This window comes from Myotis lucifugus, unplaced genomic scaffold (assembly GCF_000147115.1).
Source record: "Myotis lucifugus unplaced genomic scaffold, Myoluc2.0 scaffold_3315, whole genome shotgun sequence".
Lineage (NCBI taxonomy): Eukaryota > Metazoa > Chordata > Mammalia > Chiroptera > Vespertilionidae > Myotis > Myotis lucifugus.
The window spans coordinates 768-16,079 of record NW_005874363.1 but is presented as its reverse complement, the minus strand read 5'-3'; the positions used below and the strand labels follow the sequence as shown (position 1 = coordinate 16,079).

Sequence of the window (15,312 nt, the reverse complement as noted above, 5' to 3'; positions counted from 1 at the left end):
TAATCAATATTCTGCATTTATCTTTTTTTAGTACTTTCACCTACTCTCCACCCCCTCCCTACTAATTATTGTTTTAGGTAAAATTTGCAAATTTGCAGACATTAATATGTACAACTCTTAACCATAGACTTTTGACCGATGCACCTGTGTAACTATATCCTTGTCTAACATGTTTGATCACTTGATTTTTTTTTAATATATTTTTTATTGATTTTTTTACAGAGAGGAAGGGAGAGAGATAGTTAGAAATATCGATGAGAGAGAAACATCGATCAGCTGCCTCCTGCACATCTCCCACCGGGGATGTGCCCGCACCCCAGGTACATGCCCTTGACCGGAATCGAACCTGGGACCTTTCAGTCCGCAGGCCGACACTCTATCCACTGAGCCAAACCGGTTTCGGCCACTTGATTTTTTTTCAGTCTTTTTTCTCTCTTTCACTGGATAATTTCCATTACTATATCTTCAGTTTCAAAAATCGTTTTTCTATAGAATTTATTCTTCTAGCAAGCCTATCCAGTGGTTTTTTTATTTCATAAAATATTTTATTTCTAGAAGTTTATTCAATTCTTTGTATAACTTCCATGTTTTCCTTTAAATACTTACCATGTTTTTAATAGCTTGTTTTCATACCCTTATCTAATAACTAGAGGCCCTGCGCATGAAATTCATGCGCGGGTACAGTCCCTAGGCCTGGCCTGCATCAGGGCCATCTTTCCTGGCTGCCGGCAGCCGGCCCTGCCCCCCGCCACCACCTACCCCCCAGTTCCTCGTTCGCCATCAGGCAATTGGAGCCTGCCGGCCAGGGAAAGGGACCAAGAGGTGGTCAGTGCGCCTCATAGTGACTGGTCAAGCGGGCATTCTGTTAGGGTCAATTTGCATATTACCCTTTTATTATGTAGGATAGGATTCCATCATCCCTGTCAATTCTTTTTTTATTTTTATTTTTTGTTAATCCTCACCTAAGGGTATTGATTGGTTGCCTCCCACACGCACCTCTACCAGGCCCGGGATGGAGCCTACAACCAAATTATGTGCCCTTGACCAGAATCAAGCCCTTGACTGGAATCGAACCTGCTACCCTTCAGTCTGATAACACTCTAACCACTGAGCAAACTGGCTAGGGCCATCCCTGTTGATTCTTGATCTGTTTCCATTGACTTGTTTTTGTCTTGGTGTGGGTCACATTTTCCTGCTGCTTGACTTAATAAGTAATTTTTTATTGAATGTTGGATGGTGTGAATTTTATATCATCAAGTGTCTGTATTTCATCTTTTTTAGAGATGGTTGGATTTTCTTGTTAAGCAGTTAAGCTATTCTAAGTCTAATCAATCTTTTAAGGCTTGTTTTAAGCTTGATTAGGGCAAGTCTAGGGTAACCTTTACTCTAGGGCCCTCGGGAGTCCCTGCTGAATGCTCCAGATGATCAGTAAGGATGTGCCACTCTGGCTGTTGAGAACATGAAGGTCTTCCAGCCCTCTTAGAGCTTTGGTAAATATTAAAATACAGGTCCCTGATTGGTCTTTTCTCAGTCTTAACAAATTTGTCTTATGCATGTACATCTTCAATTGCACAAAGACTGAAGAAGAATTTATGCAAATTTCTGGAGCTCTCTTTCTATGTAGCACCCATATCTCCAGAATTCTTCCTAACTACTTCCAGTTGCCTCAGCCTCTTTGAACTCAGTCTGTCTCATCAATTCATCCAGACTGCTATGTTCTGCGTGAGATAGTCTTCTGCTTTGTGGTTGAATTGTGTCCTCTAAAAAAATGTTAACATCCCTAACCCTCCGTACCTTGTATGTCATCTAATTTGGAAATAGAGTCTTTGCAGATGATCAAGTTAAGATGAAGTCATAAGGGTGGGCCTTAATATGATTGGTGTTCTTACAAAAAGAGGAAATGTGAACATACAGACAGACACTCACTTAAGGGAAAACTCCATGTGGGCATGAAAGCAGAGATCAAAGTGATGCATCTATAAGCCAAGGAACACCAAATATTTTCATCAAACCACCAGAAGATAGGAAAGAGGGATAGAACAGATTATCTTTACAGCCCTCAGAAGGGAGTAACTCTGTCAACACCTTGATCTCAGACTTCTAGTCTCTAGAACTGAGACAATAAATTACTGTTTGAGCTGCCCAGTCTGTGGTACTTTGTTATTAACAACCTTAGGAAGCTAATATACCCTCCATGCTTTGCAGTCTAGAATGTGACTCCAGGCAGGAAGCCAGGGAATTCATAGGGCTCACCTAATGCTTCTCTTATTTCAGACATCACAGTCCTCTACTGTCTGTGCCTAATGTCTAAAAACAGTCATTTCATACATTTTTGTCCAGTTTTCTAGTTATTTAAGGCAGGAGAGGAAACCCAGTCCTTATTGCTCCATCATGACTTTCAAGTTTTTTCCTTTAATTTCAACAGTTTGACTGTAATGTTCCTAGGTGGTTTGTCAACCTTCTTGGAACTTTAGTTTTCCAAAACTTTGAGAGGTTTGGTAGTTTTATTTCTTCCCAATATTTTTCTGTCTCGTTTTCTTCTTTCCTTTTTGGACTTTAATTGTACATATATTATACATTTTAATATTTTCGTACAGATCCATAGACTCTGTTTATTTTTCTTCAATCTTTTCCTGCTGTTCTTCACATTGGGTAATTTCTGCTTAACTATCTTCAAGTTCACTGACACTTTCTCCTGCCATCTCTAATTTTATAGTAAGCACTTCTAATGAATTTTCCATTTTATTTTTGTACATTTCAGCTCTAGAATTTGTCTATATAGTTTCAACTTCACTACTGAGATACTCCATCTGTTAATTTATTATGAGTATATTTTCCTATATACTTATAATTGCTGCTTTAAAGTCACTGTCTGCTCATTATAACATTTGCATCATCTCAGGATTGGTTTCTACTGACTGCTGTTTCTCTTCAGCATAGGTTACATTTTGTCTTGTCCAGTGGGTTTTTATTATATTCTGGATATTATAGATGATATATTGTAGAGACTCTGGATTCTGTTGTTCTTCTCTGAAGAGTGTTTGTTTTTGTTCCAACAGGTAGTTAACTTCACTAAACGAAAATTCCAACTCTTTGTTTTCCCTTCAATGGACACAGACTAAACTTTGTACTCTGTTAATTCAGCTTAGTTGCTGATCTTTTTCTGAGTCCCCTGGGATCTGCCCATTAAGAATTTGTGCAAGATTTGTGCATATTTTGAACTTTATCACCCCTGTGACTCTTCCAGGATTTTCCCCTTAACTTTCCAGCTGTTATAAAAAGCCCCCAGACTCTATCCTCTGACATCTCAAATCAGTAAAGCTGTAAGTTTCCCAGCTCCCTGAGCCATGTGGAGAGTAAGCAGTTTTCTCAGGCAGAAAACCACAAGCTAGAAAATCACACATGTTGTACCTGGATTTTTCTAAGCTCTCCCTCCTGTTTCTGCTATTGGTTTTTGTCACACCTCAGTACTTTCAAAAGTTTTTGTCTCATGTAATTTTTTCATTTGTTTATATTTTATGATTGTTACCTGCAGGAAGATAAGTCCAACTAAGTTATTCACCATTCCTGGATGCTAGAATCCCCAGATTGTTTTAAGAATTTTCTGACCAAGATCTACTCTGTTCCTGTTTTGCAACATTTGAAGAATTTTCATTCACCCTCATTTTTAATTCATCTTTTTAATAACCCGGTTATTGGCCCACTTCTAAAGATTCAAGACCCAGAGATAAATTATCTCTTAAATAAAGAAATGGGTTTGCAGAGCATTAAATGGGATATTTTGATTATACAAACACTTTTATTTCCAATTCCACTAACTTGGAATTACTGACCATTCAGACATGAGTTGTAGTGAATTTTACCATTTATCTTATCTGAAAGGGGGGATTGTTCAGTTAGTTATTTTCATAAACTAATGAAACTACTCTTTCATTTCACAAGTTATTAATTTCTTATTTACTAATAATGTGTTTCTTAGTCAATTTCCATATCACATAGTCTCAATTTTTCTCCCATTTCTCAGATCACTTCTTCTACTAGTAAGTCTCCTCTACTACCTCCTCTTCCTTCTTTAATCACTGAATGCCAGAATTCTCCCACTGATTTGTCCTGAGGCCTGATCTCTCCTCACTGAAGGTTTCTTCTACACACATATATGAGACTGGGTCCCAAAATCTGTGTCTTCAGCTCTTACCTCTGACTTACACTTTTATCTTTACAACCTCAATGGATTTTCCATCCTGGATTTTCATAACAACCTTTAAAATCAATATTCTTTAAACTAAACTTACCCATCTTTCCTGACTTACCTAATTCTATTAGTAGTCCCTCTAGTTTTGCAGTATCTTTAGCTTCTCCTCTTTATCTCCACCACTTTCCTGCTCACATCCTGTCAGAGCAACCTTGACAAATATGTCTCACTTCTTGCCACATCTGAACTGAAATCCTAGAATCTCCTTTCTCTCAGCCCAGTGCATCTTGCAAATAATCACGTTACTGATCCACCTAAAGCCCATTTAGATTACATCACGCCCCTTCTTCAGTTGCTCCCAAAAGACCAGATTCTGGCCTTCAACATCCTTCCCATTGCAACGCCCACCATGCCAGCTTCATCTGTGTTCCCCATGTTTTAGTCAACTGGTATTTTCTTCTAGCCACAACACCTGTTTTCTCATTTTTGCATCTTTGCTCACACCACTTGTAGACTGCCCTCCCCTTCCTACTCTGTATCCCTGGTCTCTGCTTATTTTAATTGTAAATAACCTCCAAATATAATATCTCTTCCATGAGCCCTTCATTTACATAGTTCAGTTTCACTATATATTGATCTAAGTATACATCGAATATAGATCTATTTTGCCCTTGGCTACATGGGTGTGGGAGGAGATGAGTTTGAGATGATATTGAGGAATCTTGGAATCTAAAAGCACCTTAAAGATCATCTAATTTAGTGGTTACTAATGGAGGAATTTCTTTTTTTTTAAAAAAGCATGACTTACTTTTTTAATTGATTTCAGAGAGAGGAAGGGAGAGGGAGAGGGATAGAAACATCAATGATGAGAGACTCATTGATCAGCTGCCTCCTGCATGCCACCTACTGGGGATCGAGCCTGAATCCCAGGCATATGCCCTGACCAGGAATCGAACCATGACCTCCTGGTTCCTAGGTCATCTCTCAACCACTGAACCACACAGGCCAGAACAAGTGAGTGCAAGGAAGCAGGAATGAAACAAAAGGAACAAGAGAGGGAAAGTTTCTTTGAAGATTTTAACTAGAAGCTTAACCAATGAGTCCTTCAGGATATTGCACGCTTGCAGTTGCTCAACCCCTCTAGCCAATTCATAGTTCCCAGGCTAGACTGACAGGCATCTCCCCTACTTCACCCCGACTTCACTGCTCATGCGCCCATCTTCCCCTTTGTTGGACCTCTGGCCCCAGTTATTTGCAGGGAAGGGACCTGTGGTTCCCTGGGGGGTATAAAATTACAGCTTCCTGGTAAAGATGCCCAGTAACTATGCTTACAATGTCTGGCCTCCCCTTTGCTTTCTTCCTATTACTCATATTAATAAACTAGTTACAATGTAACACGTGGATCAAGGAGAAGAACTGGAAGGGATTATTTTCTCCCTAAGTGCATCAGTTAACTATTGCCATGAAAAAGGAGGAGAAGCATTTTTTAAAAAGAAGAAAAAGAAATTGCATTTAAAAAAAAAGAAAGAAAGAAAAGAAAAACAAGATTCAGTGGCCTCAAATAACAATCAGTTATTCTTACTGATCTTATTTAGCTCAGCTTATCTAAACTGGGTTTGTCTAGGGTGACTTGGCTGTCTGCCATGTTTCCCTCATCCTCCTCTTGGGATCGTCAGGCCAGTCCAGGCTTGTTCTTCTACTGGCAATGGCCACAGCACAGGACCACAAGCAAGGACTCGCAAGGTCTCTTGAGGTCTAGTGTTTGGAGCTGGTACACCAGCACATCTGCCTCATTTCTTTTATTGTGGTCAGATACACACAAAATAAAGTTTACTGTTTTAACCATATTTAAGTGTACTGTTGAGTAGCATTAATGACATTCATATTATTGTGCAGTCATCATGCTCTGCATCTCCACCATTTTTCATCATCCCAAACTGAAACTCTGTACCCATTAAATAATAATTCCCCATTTCCCCTTCCCCCAGCCCCTGGCAATCACTATTCTATGAACATGACTACACTATGTATCTCATATAAGTGGAATTATATATACAATATCTATCCTTTTGCGTCTGGCTTCTTTCACTTAATGTTTTCAGGGTTCATCCATGTCATCACATGTATCTGATTTTTGTTTGTCCACCCATTGATGGACATTTGGGTTGTTGTCATCCATTGGCTACTATGAATAATGCTGCTACGAACGTTGGTGTAAAAATACCTGTTCGGGTCCCTACTTTCAGTTCTTTTGGGTACATATCCAAAAGTGGAACTGCTAAATTATATGTGTAACTTTTTGAGGAACTGTCATATTGTTTTCCACAGCGACTACACCTTTTTACATTCCCAACCGGCAATGTACAAGAGTTCTAATTTCTCCGCATCTTTAACACCACTTTTTATTTTCTGTTGTTGGATTTTTTTTATAACCATCCTAATGTCTGTAATAATTAGTGATGTTGAGCAGGTATCTTTTCGTGTGCTTATTGGCCATTTGTATATCTTCAGAGAAATGACTGTTCAATTCTTTGCCTGTTTTTTAATGTGGTTGTTTGTGATTGTTATTTTTGTAGGAATTATTTATATATTCTGGATATTAATGCCTTATCAGATCTATGATTTACAAACATTTTCTCCCATTTTGTGAGTTGCCTGTTCAATCTGTTGATAAGTGTCCTTTGCACAATAGCTTTCAATTCTGATGATCTCCAGTTTATCTAATTTTTCTTTTGCCATCTGTGCTTTTAGCATCATTTCCAAGAAATCTTCACCAAAGCTATTATCATGAAGCTTTTCCCCTAAGATTTTTTTTTTTACTTTTAACTCTTAGTTTTAGGTTTTTGACCCATTTTGAGTTAATTTTTATATGTGGTGTCAGGTAAGTATTCAACATTTTTTGCATGTGGATGTCCAGTTTTCCTCGCACCATTTGTTGGAAAGACTGTCCTTTCCCTATTGAATGCTCTTGGCCCCCATTTTGAAAGTCATTTGACCATATCTGCAAGAGTTTATTTCTGGGGTTTCTATCTATCCCATTGGTCTATATGTCTGTCTTTATGCCAGTACCGTACTCTTTCAATTACTGTGGTTTTATACATTTTAAAATCAGTAAGTGTGAGACCTTCAACTTTGTTCTTCTGGTTAAAAATTGTTTTGACTCCTTGGGATCTCTAAAGATTCCATCTGAATTATTAGATAGATTTTTCTATTTTTGCAAAAGAACATCATCAGGATTTTGATAGCCATTGAATTGAATCTGTAGTTCACTTTGAGGACTATTGACATTGTAACAATATTAAATCTTTCAATCCATGAACATGAGATATCCTCCCATTTATTCATGTTTTCATTTCTTTTAGCAATGTTTTGTAATTTTCAATGTACAAGTCTTTCAACTCCTTAGTTAAGCTTATTCTTCAGTATTTTATTCTTTTTGATGCTACTGTAAGGAGAATTGTTTTTTTCTTAATTTCCTTTTCAGATTGTTTATTGTTAGTGTAACACCTAACTCACTTTATTGGCCAAAGTAGTCACATGGCCAAGGTCAGGAAGGAGGTGGGGAAGTACAGCGCACCCATCATGGGAGGGCACTGCACAGTTACATGGCAGAGGGAATCAATACAGGGAAGAGTAAAGAATTGCTCCTGTAACACTATATCCTATACTGAGCTTCCTATGCAGATTTTAGCATTACTTTTCTGGGGCCCTTCTTCAGAGTGGTCTGTTCCAACCCCTTCAACCTACACAATTACAATGAAAATGTAAAAGCAGAAAGAAAGGGCAAGGTGCTAAAAGGAGTGAGCAGACAAAGGATGTAGGTAACAAGGTGCCTACGTAATGCTGGTGCCCAGCTGAACAAGTACACACGGCAAGGGATCAGAAGGCCTGTTCGTTGACCTTGGGAAGGTCCCTTAACATCTCTGAGCCCTGGTTTCCTCCTCTGGAAGTGGGCTAAATGATATCTAAGGGCCTTTCCTCTGTTAAATCTGCCTCCTATACCAATCCTAATAGTGCTGCCCAAGAATAGAAAACAAGCCAACACTAGAAAATCCCTTTTCTTTACAGACCCATAGGCACACACATCCATGCAGATGGCCATCTATGTGTGTCATAGATCTCATCATTTTCTGCTTTGTATTTCAGTTTTATTAGCGTGCTTTTTTTTATACTCTGTCATTGGCTATTTTCTTGCAAGAGGAAAGATAATCTTAACTGTCCCCAGAATAGTAGTTACCAATAGATTTTTTTTAACTGAAGGAAATCCTCTAATATTTTAATTTTTAATGACTTATCATGTGTTTTAAACTTCCAAGTAAATTTTCAGTGGAAGCTAAGTTGCTGGGAGCACAACAGCAAATTCAGCAAGAACTCTGAAATGAGAGGAAATGAGTTTTCTCTCACAACCGCTCAGTTTATTTTACTAATTCTATGCTACAAAGCCTTTAGTTGATACGGTATCTCCGTTTAATATTTTGGAATTTTAATGTATCAAAATATGTTCAATGACTGTGTAAATAAGTGTGATGTTGTACATGTCCAGTGCAGGCTTGGTAAGAATTGTCTGAATGCCAAGGTTCTTGACTTATAGAGAAATGAAATTAGTATTTAAAATTGTTTTCCTAGTCTCTGTTGAAAAATTTTGGCTTGAAAAATCACATAAAGAGTAAAATGGACCCTGACCAGTTTGGCTCAGTGGATAGAGCATCGGCCTGTGGACTGAAGGGTCCCAGGCTCGATTCCGGTCAAGGGCATGTACCTTGGTTGCGGGCACATACCCAGTGGTCGGGGGGGGCGGTACAGGAGGCAGCTGATCGATGTTTCTCTCTCATCGATGTTTCTAACTCTCTATCCCTCTCCCTTCCTCTCTGTAAAAAATCAATAAAATATATTTTAAAAATAAGAGTAAAATGGAGGCAGATATTAGACTTTTACCAACTAAAGTTTGATTCTTAACTATTACTATATAGTGTGTACCTTTTTGAACTCACTGCATTTGAAGAAATGATTTCTTTCATTATAAAATTGGTGTAGGAACTAATTAACTCCAAAAAGTGTTCAATGAGTAAATATGAATTGCTTCATTTTTTTAAGTCAGTACAGGGACATAGGTAGAAATAGGCACTTTGTGTCCTTCAAGAATTGTTACTTAATTGAATGAGTAATAGTCATGTTCCCAGAACCCAGAGTACAAAAACATCTCCTGTTTGCTTGGGAATGGCAAGCAGAAGAAAAATGCCCCGGGAGGACCATGTTGTACCCAGGGCCCCTAGAGCCACAAACACACTAAAACAACTCATCAGGATTGTGCCCTTTTTGGCTTTACCGGTAGCTTACCTCTCCTCTCCTCTCCTCTCTAGGCTGCCCCATCCAAGGTCACCCTACCCCCAATATCACCTGGTTCCATGGTGGCCAGTCAGTTGCCACTGTCACAGGATTGACACATCACATCTTGGCAGCTGGACAGATTCTCCAGGTTGCCAATCTAAGCAGCGAGTCTCAGGGGGAATTCAGCTGCGTCGCCCAGAACGAGGCAGGCGTGCTCGTGCAGAAGGCCTCTCTTATCATCCAAGGTAAGAACCCTTGGGACTTTGGGTGCTGGGCTTATTTCTTGAACAAGTGAGTCCCCCTGAGAATCTAGTTCTGTAGTGGACGAAATGACTTCTGGTCTCCAATGGTCCCTAGAATGTGAAAACTGACACTGAACCATGTTTCCATCCCATGAGGCCCCACAGCAGCAGAATCTGGAAGAGTCAGTGCTGCTCTCATAGGTGGGACCCAGGAAACACCATCTTGTAGTAAAGTCAAATGCATTTCCTTTACGCTGGGTGAATTTGTAAAGAAAACACACAGTTGAGTGTAAAGTAGCCTGTTACGAAAAATGCAAATTTTGTCTGTTGGTTTGGTTCCGAAATAAGACAGATTTTGAACCACTTGGTTATTGCCTCCGGCCCTGGAGAGTCAGGGCCGGTGCCGGTACCCGCCCATCACCCTGGAGCCTTCAGCTGTGTCACACACTGAGTGCTCTCCAGGTTCCTCTCCCGTGAGCCAGTCAAAGACCAGACTGAGAAGCCTGTGTGGCTGGTGCATTCAACTTTCAGGAACACTGGCGGCTCAGAAAGCCCTTGGGCAGGGCCTGGTATTTGCTGCACCAAGAAAGTATGGATGAGTCCAATACAGTGAGAGGGGAGCCATCACTGGCCTTGTCATAGAAACTGAAGGAGGCTCTTGAGTTTTCCATAGGCCGGTTGTACCTGTGGTCGGTGTGTGACACTTTCAGGGAAAGCAAAATTCCACTGTGTATTCTGAATGGAGGATTCTGTGGGAGGCGACAGACTTGTATGTCAATATAGCCCATAAAAAGGGAGACCTCTGAGCACATCCTCCCCCTTTTTCCCTTAAACATCCTCCCCCACCATTTGGCTTTCCAGACAAGAAAGTGAGTATTCCATTGTCTTGCCAGCCAGCCATTCTCTGGTGGAAACCGGAGCCTATCTGCAAGATTTGTAACACGCAACTTTGCAAATAAGCACTCACAGTTTACCAGCCCACAGTTATTTTAACAGCTTCCCTGCCAGTGAGTCCCAGGCCCCCCACACAGAAAATGCAGAGAAATTGCCTTTCTCACTGTCTGGTTACGTCGGTGACTCACGTCATCGAGGGCTCTCTGGGTAGGTTGGTTTTTCGTAGCAGCTACAATGTCCAACTTGAATCTGCACTTTTAAATACGATTGTGAAGTATCTCTGATATTTTTCTCTCTCTTGTTGAAAAACATGGTCACTTTCTGGTGAGCCAGTTGGAAAAAAAAGAGTGCTTTAAGAAGTATGTTTAAAAAGAATAAGAGCTGCAGCCGCTGATTAATACTCTCTCTGTGCCAGGCCCTGGGCGAGGCTCTTGACCTTCGTTCTATCCAGGCCTCATAATAACTTGAGGTTATTAAGAGCTATTGTGCTCATTTTCTGGGTGAGCCAACGGAGGGCTCTGGAGACCACATAACTTGCCTGGATAAACTGAGGGGCCAGGCTCATTCATAACAACCATCCCCCTCCTCCCCCAGCGCCCTATCAGAAGAAATATAGAGCATGGGCAGTAATGCTCTCTGCTTTTCACCTTCTGTGACAGATTACTGGTGGTCTGTGGACAGACTGGCAACCTGCTCCGCCTCCTGTGGGAACAGGGGCGTTCAGCAGCCCCGCCTGCGGTGTCTCCTGAACAGCACAGAGGTCAACCCCGCTCACTGCGCAGGGAAGGTCCGCCCTGCCGTGCATCCCGTCCCCTGCAACCGGAGAGACTGCCCTTCCCGGTGAGTGAGGCAGAGGCTGGCTCAGGCCTCCCCGCCCCCCAGTAAGGACCCCGGCTTTTAGCCAAGTTGGTGGCCAGCCCTTCCTTGTCTAGCACGATGCAAGGGGGGACTTCAGTGCAGAGAGGGACGTGCCCTCCAAGGAGCTGCTCTTTCCTACAAGCACAGCTTTATCCAGACTCGGCACTCTGCAGAAACTACCCCTCACCTCTCAGGGCTTCCCCGGGCATCCCTGTACCTGAAAGGCTCTGTTCAGGGAGCAGGTACATCCCAGGCGCTGGCAAGAGATAGCTCGCATCCTGCAGTGAGAAACTGGCTCTGTTTGTAGGAGAAGAAATGTGTTTGCAGCTGAAGTGCTCAGGGATGGGAATTACTGCCTTGACCTCTATCCTTCCCCTTCCTTCGAACTTTAAATACCTATGCTAATCAATACTTCATCTTAGTCGAAGAATCTGATCCCCTTCTTTTCCCCAAACAGTGGCATCCTGCTAACATTGAACTACGTCTTCATTTCCTTAGTTGCCTCAATGTTGGCTAAACATTGTCTGCATCTGGGTCCCTCACAGAGCCCAGACTGACACCCACAGTCTCTGCCTCTCACAGCTTCCTCGAGCTTTGAGAAGCTGTGAGTCCCACTGAGCATGCCCACCGCAGTCCTCAGTCAGTAGCTGCAGGGATAATGGATGGGCTTCGAGTTGGCACCAGCATGGTGCCCTGAGCCTGGGGGGACTTGGCTGGTCCCTGAAATGCCCCTCCACTGCCTAGCTGTAGGGCTTGCGTACACCACTTAGGCAACCGCCTCGTGTTTTGCCAGCTGAGTCATGAGGAGCAGCTGAAACCAGGAGAGACTCAATGAAATATGAAACACGCTCATTAATATCAGCAGTTTGACTTGCTGACGGGAAGGTTTCCACGGGAATGATTAATGTCCTTTTATACCCTTCCTGAACTGTAACATAGCCCGTACCTCTCCTCTCTCAAACCCCTCGCCCCGGCTCCTGAAAAATTGCTGAAATGTATATTTGGAAATAAAAGTTGATTGAAATGCAGGCCTGACATTCACCAGGGATATGCGAGCCTGGAAGACTGCCCTTGCCAAGCTGTGTGAAATGAAGAAGCGGTCTCGGACATGCCAGGGGCTTTCTGATTTGCTGGGGTGATAGTCAGAGTCAATCAGCCTCATTTACTTCTGCAGATGAAATAACGGCCGCGTCTGGTAGGGTTTCAGGCCCCCAGGAGCTTTCACACGCCTCGCGCCTGCTTCCTAAGTGGCTCTGCTTCTGTGGGCTGGAATTCTGCGCGCAGTCCTCTCTCTCCGGGGCAAACGGAGCAGGGAAGTTCCACCAAACTAAATAAATCACAGATCCAGGCGCTGGAGGAATTGGCCTCCTGTCCCCGCTCCTGGCCTCTCCTGAGAGCCAGACTAGGAAGAGAGACTGCACTAGGAAGTGGCCACAGGTTCACCTTTGAGTGGCTGTCCCACCTCGGGCACTTCAGCAGCCTTCCTTGCAGATGCAAAAAAAAAAACAGGCGGGGTGGGGGGGAGGCACCCTGGTCCTCTCTTTTGAATAGCTGTGGGCAGTCCTGTGTGGGCCCACACAGGACCATTTCATTTAGACAAACTTTTTCTCGGGCAATAAAACCAAAGAATGCTCCCTCCCACCCTCCAGTTTGAGTGAAATGGTTGGAAAGCACCGTCTTTTCTCACTGTTTTCCCCAACCTATCCCCCCTTCCCTCCTCCTCTCTGAGAATTATCCTAGGGCGTAAACATGCAAAGAGAGCCCCTGCATGTTTGTACATGGACCGGGGATCTCAGGGTTTGCCAGCTGCCATCTGGGCTCTATGAAAAAAGCCATGTTTCAGTGTTGGCCAGTCTCACTTCCAAGGATCCGAACTATAGTTGGAACCAAGTATTCTGAGGACAACTCCTTTCAGCTCTCTAAGAGGTGCAAGACCTACGGACCGTGACTCAGAGAGGGGGGACATAGCTCCAGAGCGCTGGAAGGAGCTTGCATGCTCCTGAGGGACAACATCAGAGACATGGGTTAAGGCGAGGCAGAAAATACAGTGGGTACCAGCAGAAACAATGTGGGCTTCAGTGAGACCCAGGTTGCTCCTGGGTCAGGAGGTGAGTGGAGTGGTTGGGAAGCACAGGTTTGGATGGGACTTCCCTGGGAACTGTCTCTCCTCTGCCGCACACCAGGTGCCAGTAAGAAGTATGAGAACTGCAGAGCCGTGTAACTAGCTCAAGACTTTCTGCAGGCTCATGGCTTTGGGGCCAATGTCAAGCTGAAGCCACTGATCTTCAAAATATGCTTTCAGGATACACCTTTTTAGTCCATTTCCAAAGGGTATTTGTTTCCTGTGATTGCTGTAACAAATGACCACAAACATGGTAGCTTAAAACAACGGAAATTTATTCTCTCTCGGTTTTGAAGCCCGGAAGTCCAACATCAAGGTGTCAGCAGGGTTGTGCCCCGCCAAAGGCCCTAGGGCAGCATCTGTTCCTTGGCTCTTGCAGCTTCTGATGCCTCTGAGCATCCCTCGGCTTGTGACCACATCACTCCCTCTTCTGCCTCTGTGAGCACACTGTCGTCTCCTCTTCTGTGTGGAATCTCCCTCTGTCTTTCTCTTACAAGGATACTTGTGATGACGTTTAAGGCCTAACCAGATAACCTAGGATAATCCCCAAATCCCTCATTATATCTGCAAAGCCCCTCTGTCCAAATAAAGTAACATTCACAGGTTCCAGGGATTTGCCGGAGGTTTCTTTGGGGCGGCCATTTTCAGCCTATCACTCCAAGTACATACAGTAAAAAGGGCCATGGCCCCCAAATGAGCAGCTGTGTGGTGAGAGCCTGGGGGGGCGGCGCTCTTTTCCTGAGAGCATACAGCCTCGTTCCTTTCCCCGAGACTGACACCTCCTCCTCTCCACAGGTGGATGGTGACCTCCTGGTCCGCCTGTACCCGCAGCTGTGGGGGAGGCATCCAGACCCGCCGGGTGACCTGCCAGAAGCTGAAAGCCTCTGGGATCTCCACTCCCGTGTCCAATGACATGTGCACACAGCTTGCCAAGAGGCCGGTGGACACCCAGGCCTGTAACCAGCAGCTCTGTGTGGAGTGGGCCTTCTCCAGCTGGGGCCAGGTGAGAGGAATGTATCTGACAGGTAATCTCAGGGTGCTGACCCTGCAACAGTAGGAGGTGCCTCGTATGTGATCTATCCGGGAATATGTTTCATGTGCACTGAGAACAATGTGTCATCTGAAGTTTGGGGATGAAATGCTCTCTAAATGTTTATTAAGTCAAACTGGTCTAATGTGGCACGTACAGCAGTTATTTTCATACTCATTTTCTGTCCGGATGATCTGTCCATTGAAGTAAGTGGAGTAGTAAAGTCCCCAACTATTATTGTATTACTGTGAATTTCTGCCTTTATGTCCATTAATGGTTGCTTGATATTCTTGGGTGCCCTTCTGCAGAGATATTTACAACTGTTACATCCTCTTCTCGGATTAACCCCTTTAAAATTATGTAATGTCTTTCTTTTTAGATTCTTTGTTTTAAATACTATTTTGTCTGATATGAGTATTGCTACTCCAGCTTTCTTTTCAATCCCAATTGCATAAATTCTTATTCCGAGTATGTCTTTCTTTATAAAATGAATCTCTTATAGGCAGCATGTGTATTGGGTTCATTTTTTTAATCCATTCTGTCACCCTGTCTTTTGATTGGGATCATCTAGTCCCTTACATATAATATATTGATAGGTGTGTGCTTAATTCCCATTTTGTTGTTGTTCTCTGTGCCTTTATTCTGC

At 42.9% G+C, this 15,312-nt stretch overlaps 1 protein-coding gene across 1 annotated transcript; it reads left to right on the top strand.

Annotated features, from left to right (window-relative positions):
• Nucleotides 1–9,524: 9,524 nt before the first annotated feature.
• LOC102434392 (ADAMTS-like protein 1) lies at nt 9,525–14,708 on the top strand (the record flags this gene model as incomplete). Its single annotated transcript, XM_006108734.3, has 3 exons — nt 9,525–9,765; nt 11,316–11,496; nt 14,432–14,708. Coding segments are annotated over 3 exons (684 nt in total), but the record flags the coding sequence as incomplete, so codon positions are not given.
• Between the last annotated feature and the right edge of the window lie 604 nt (nt 14,709–15,312).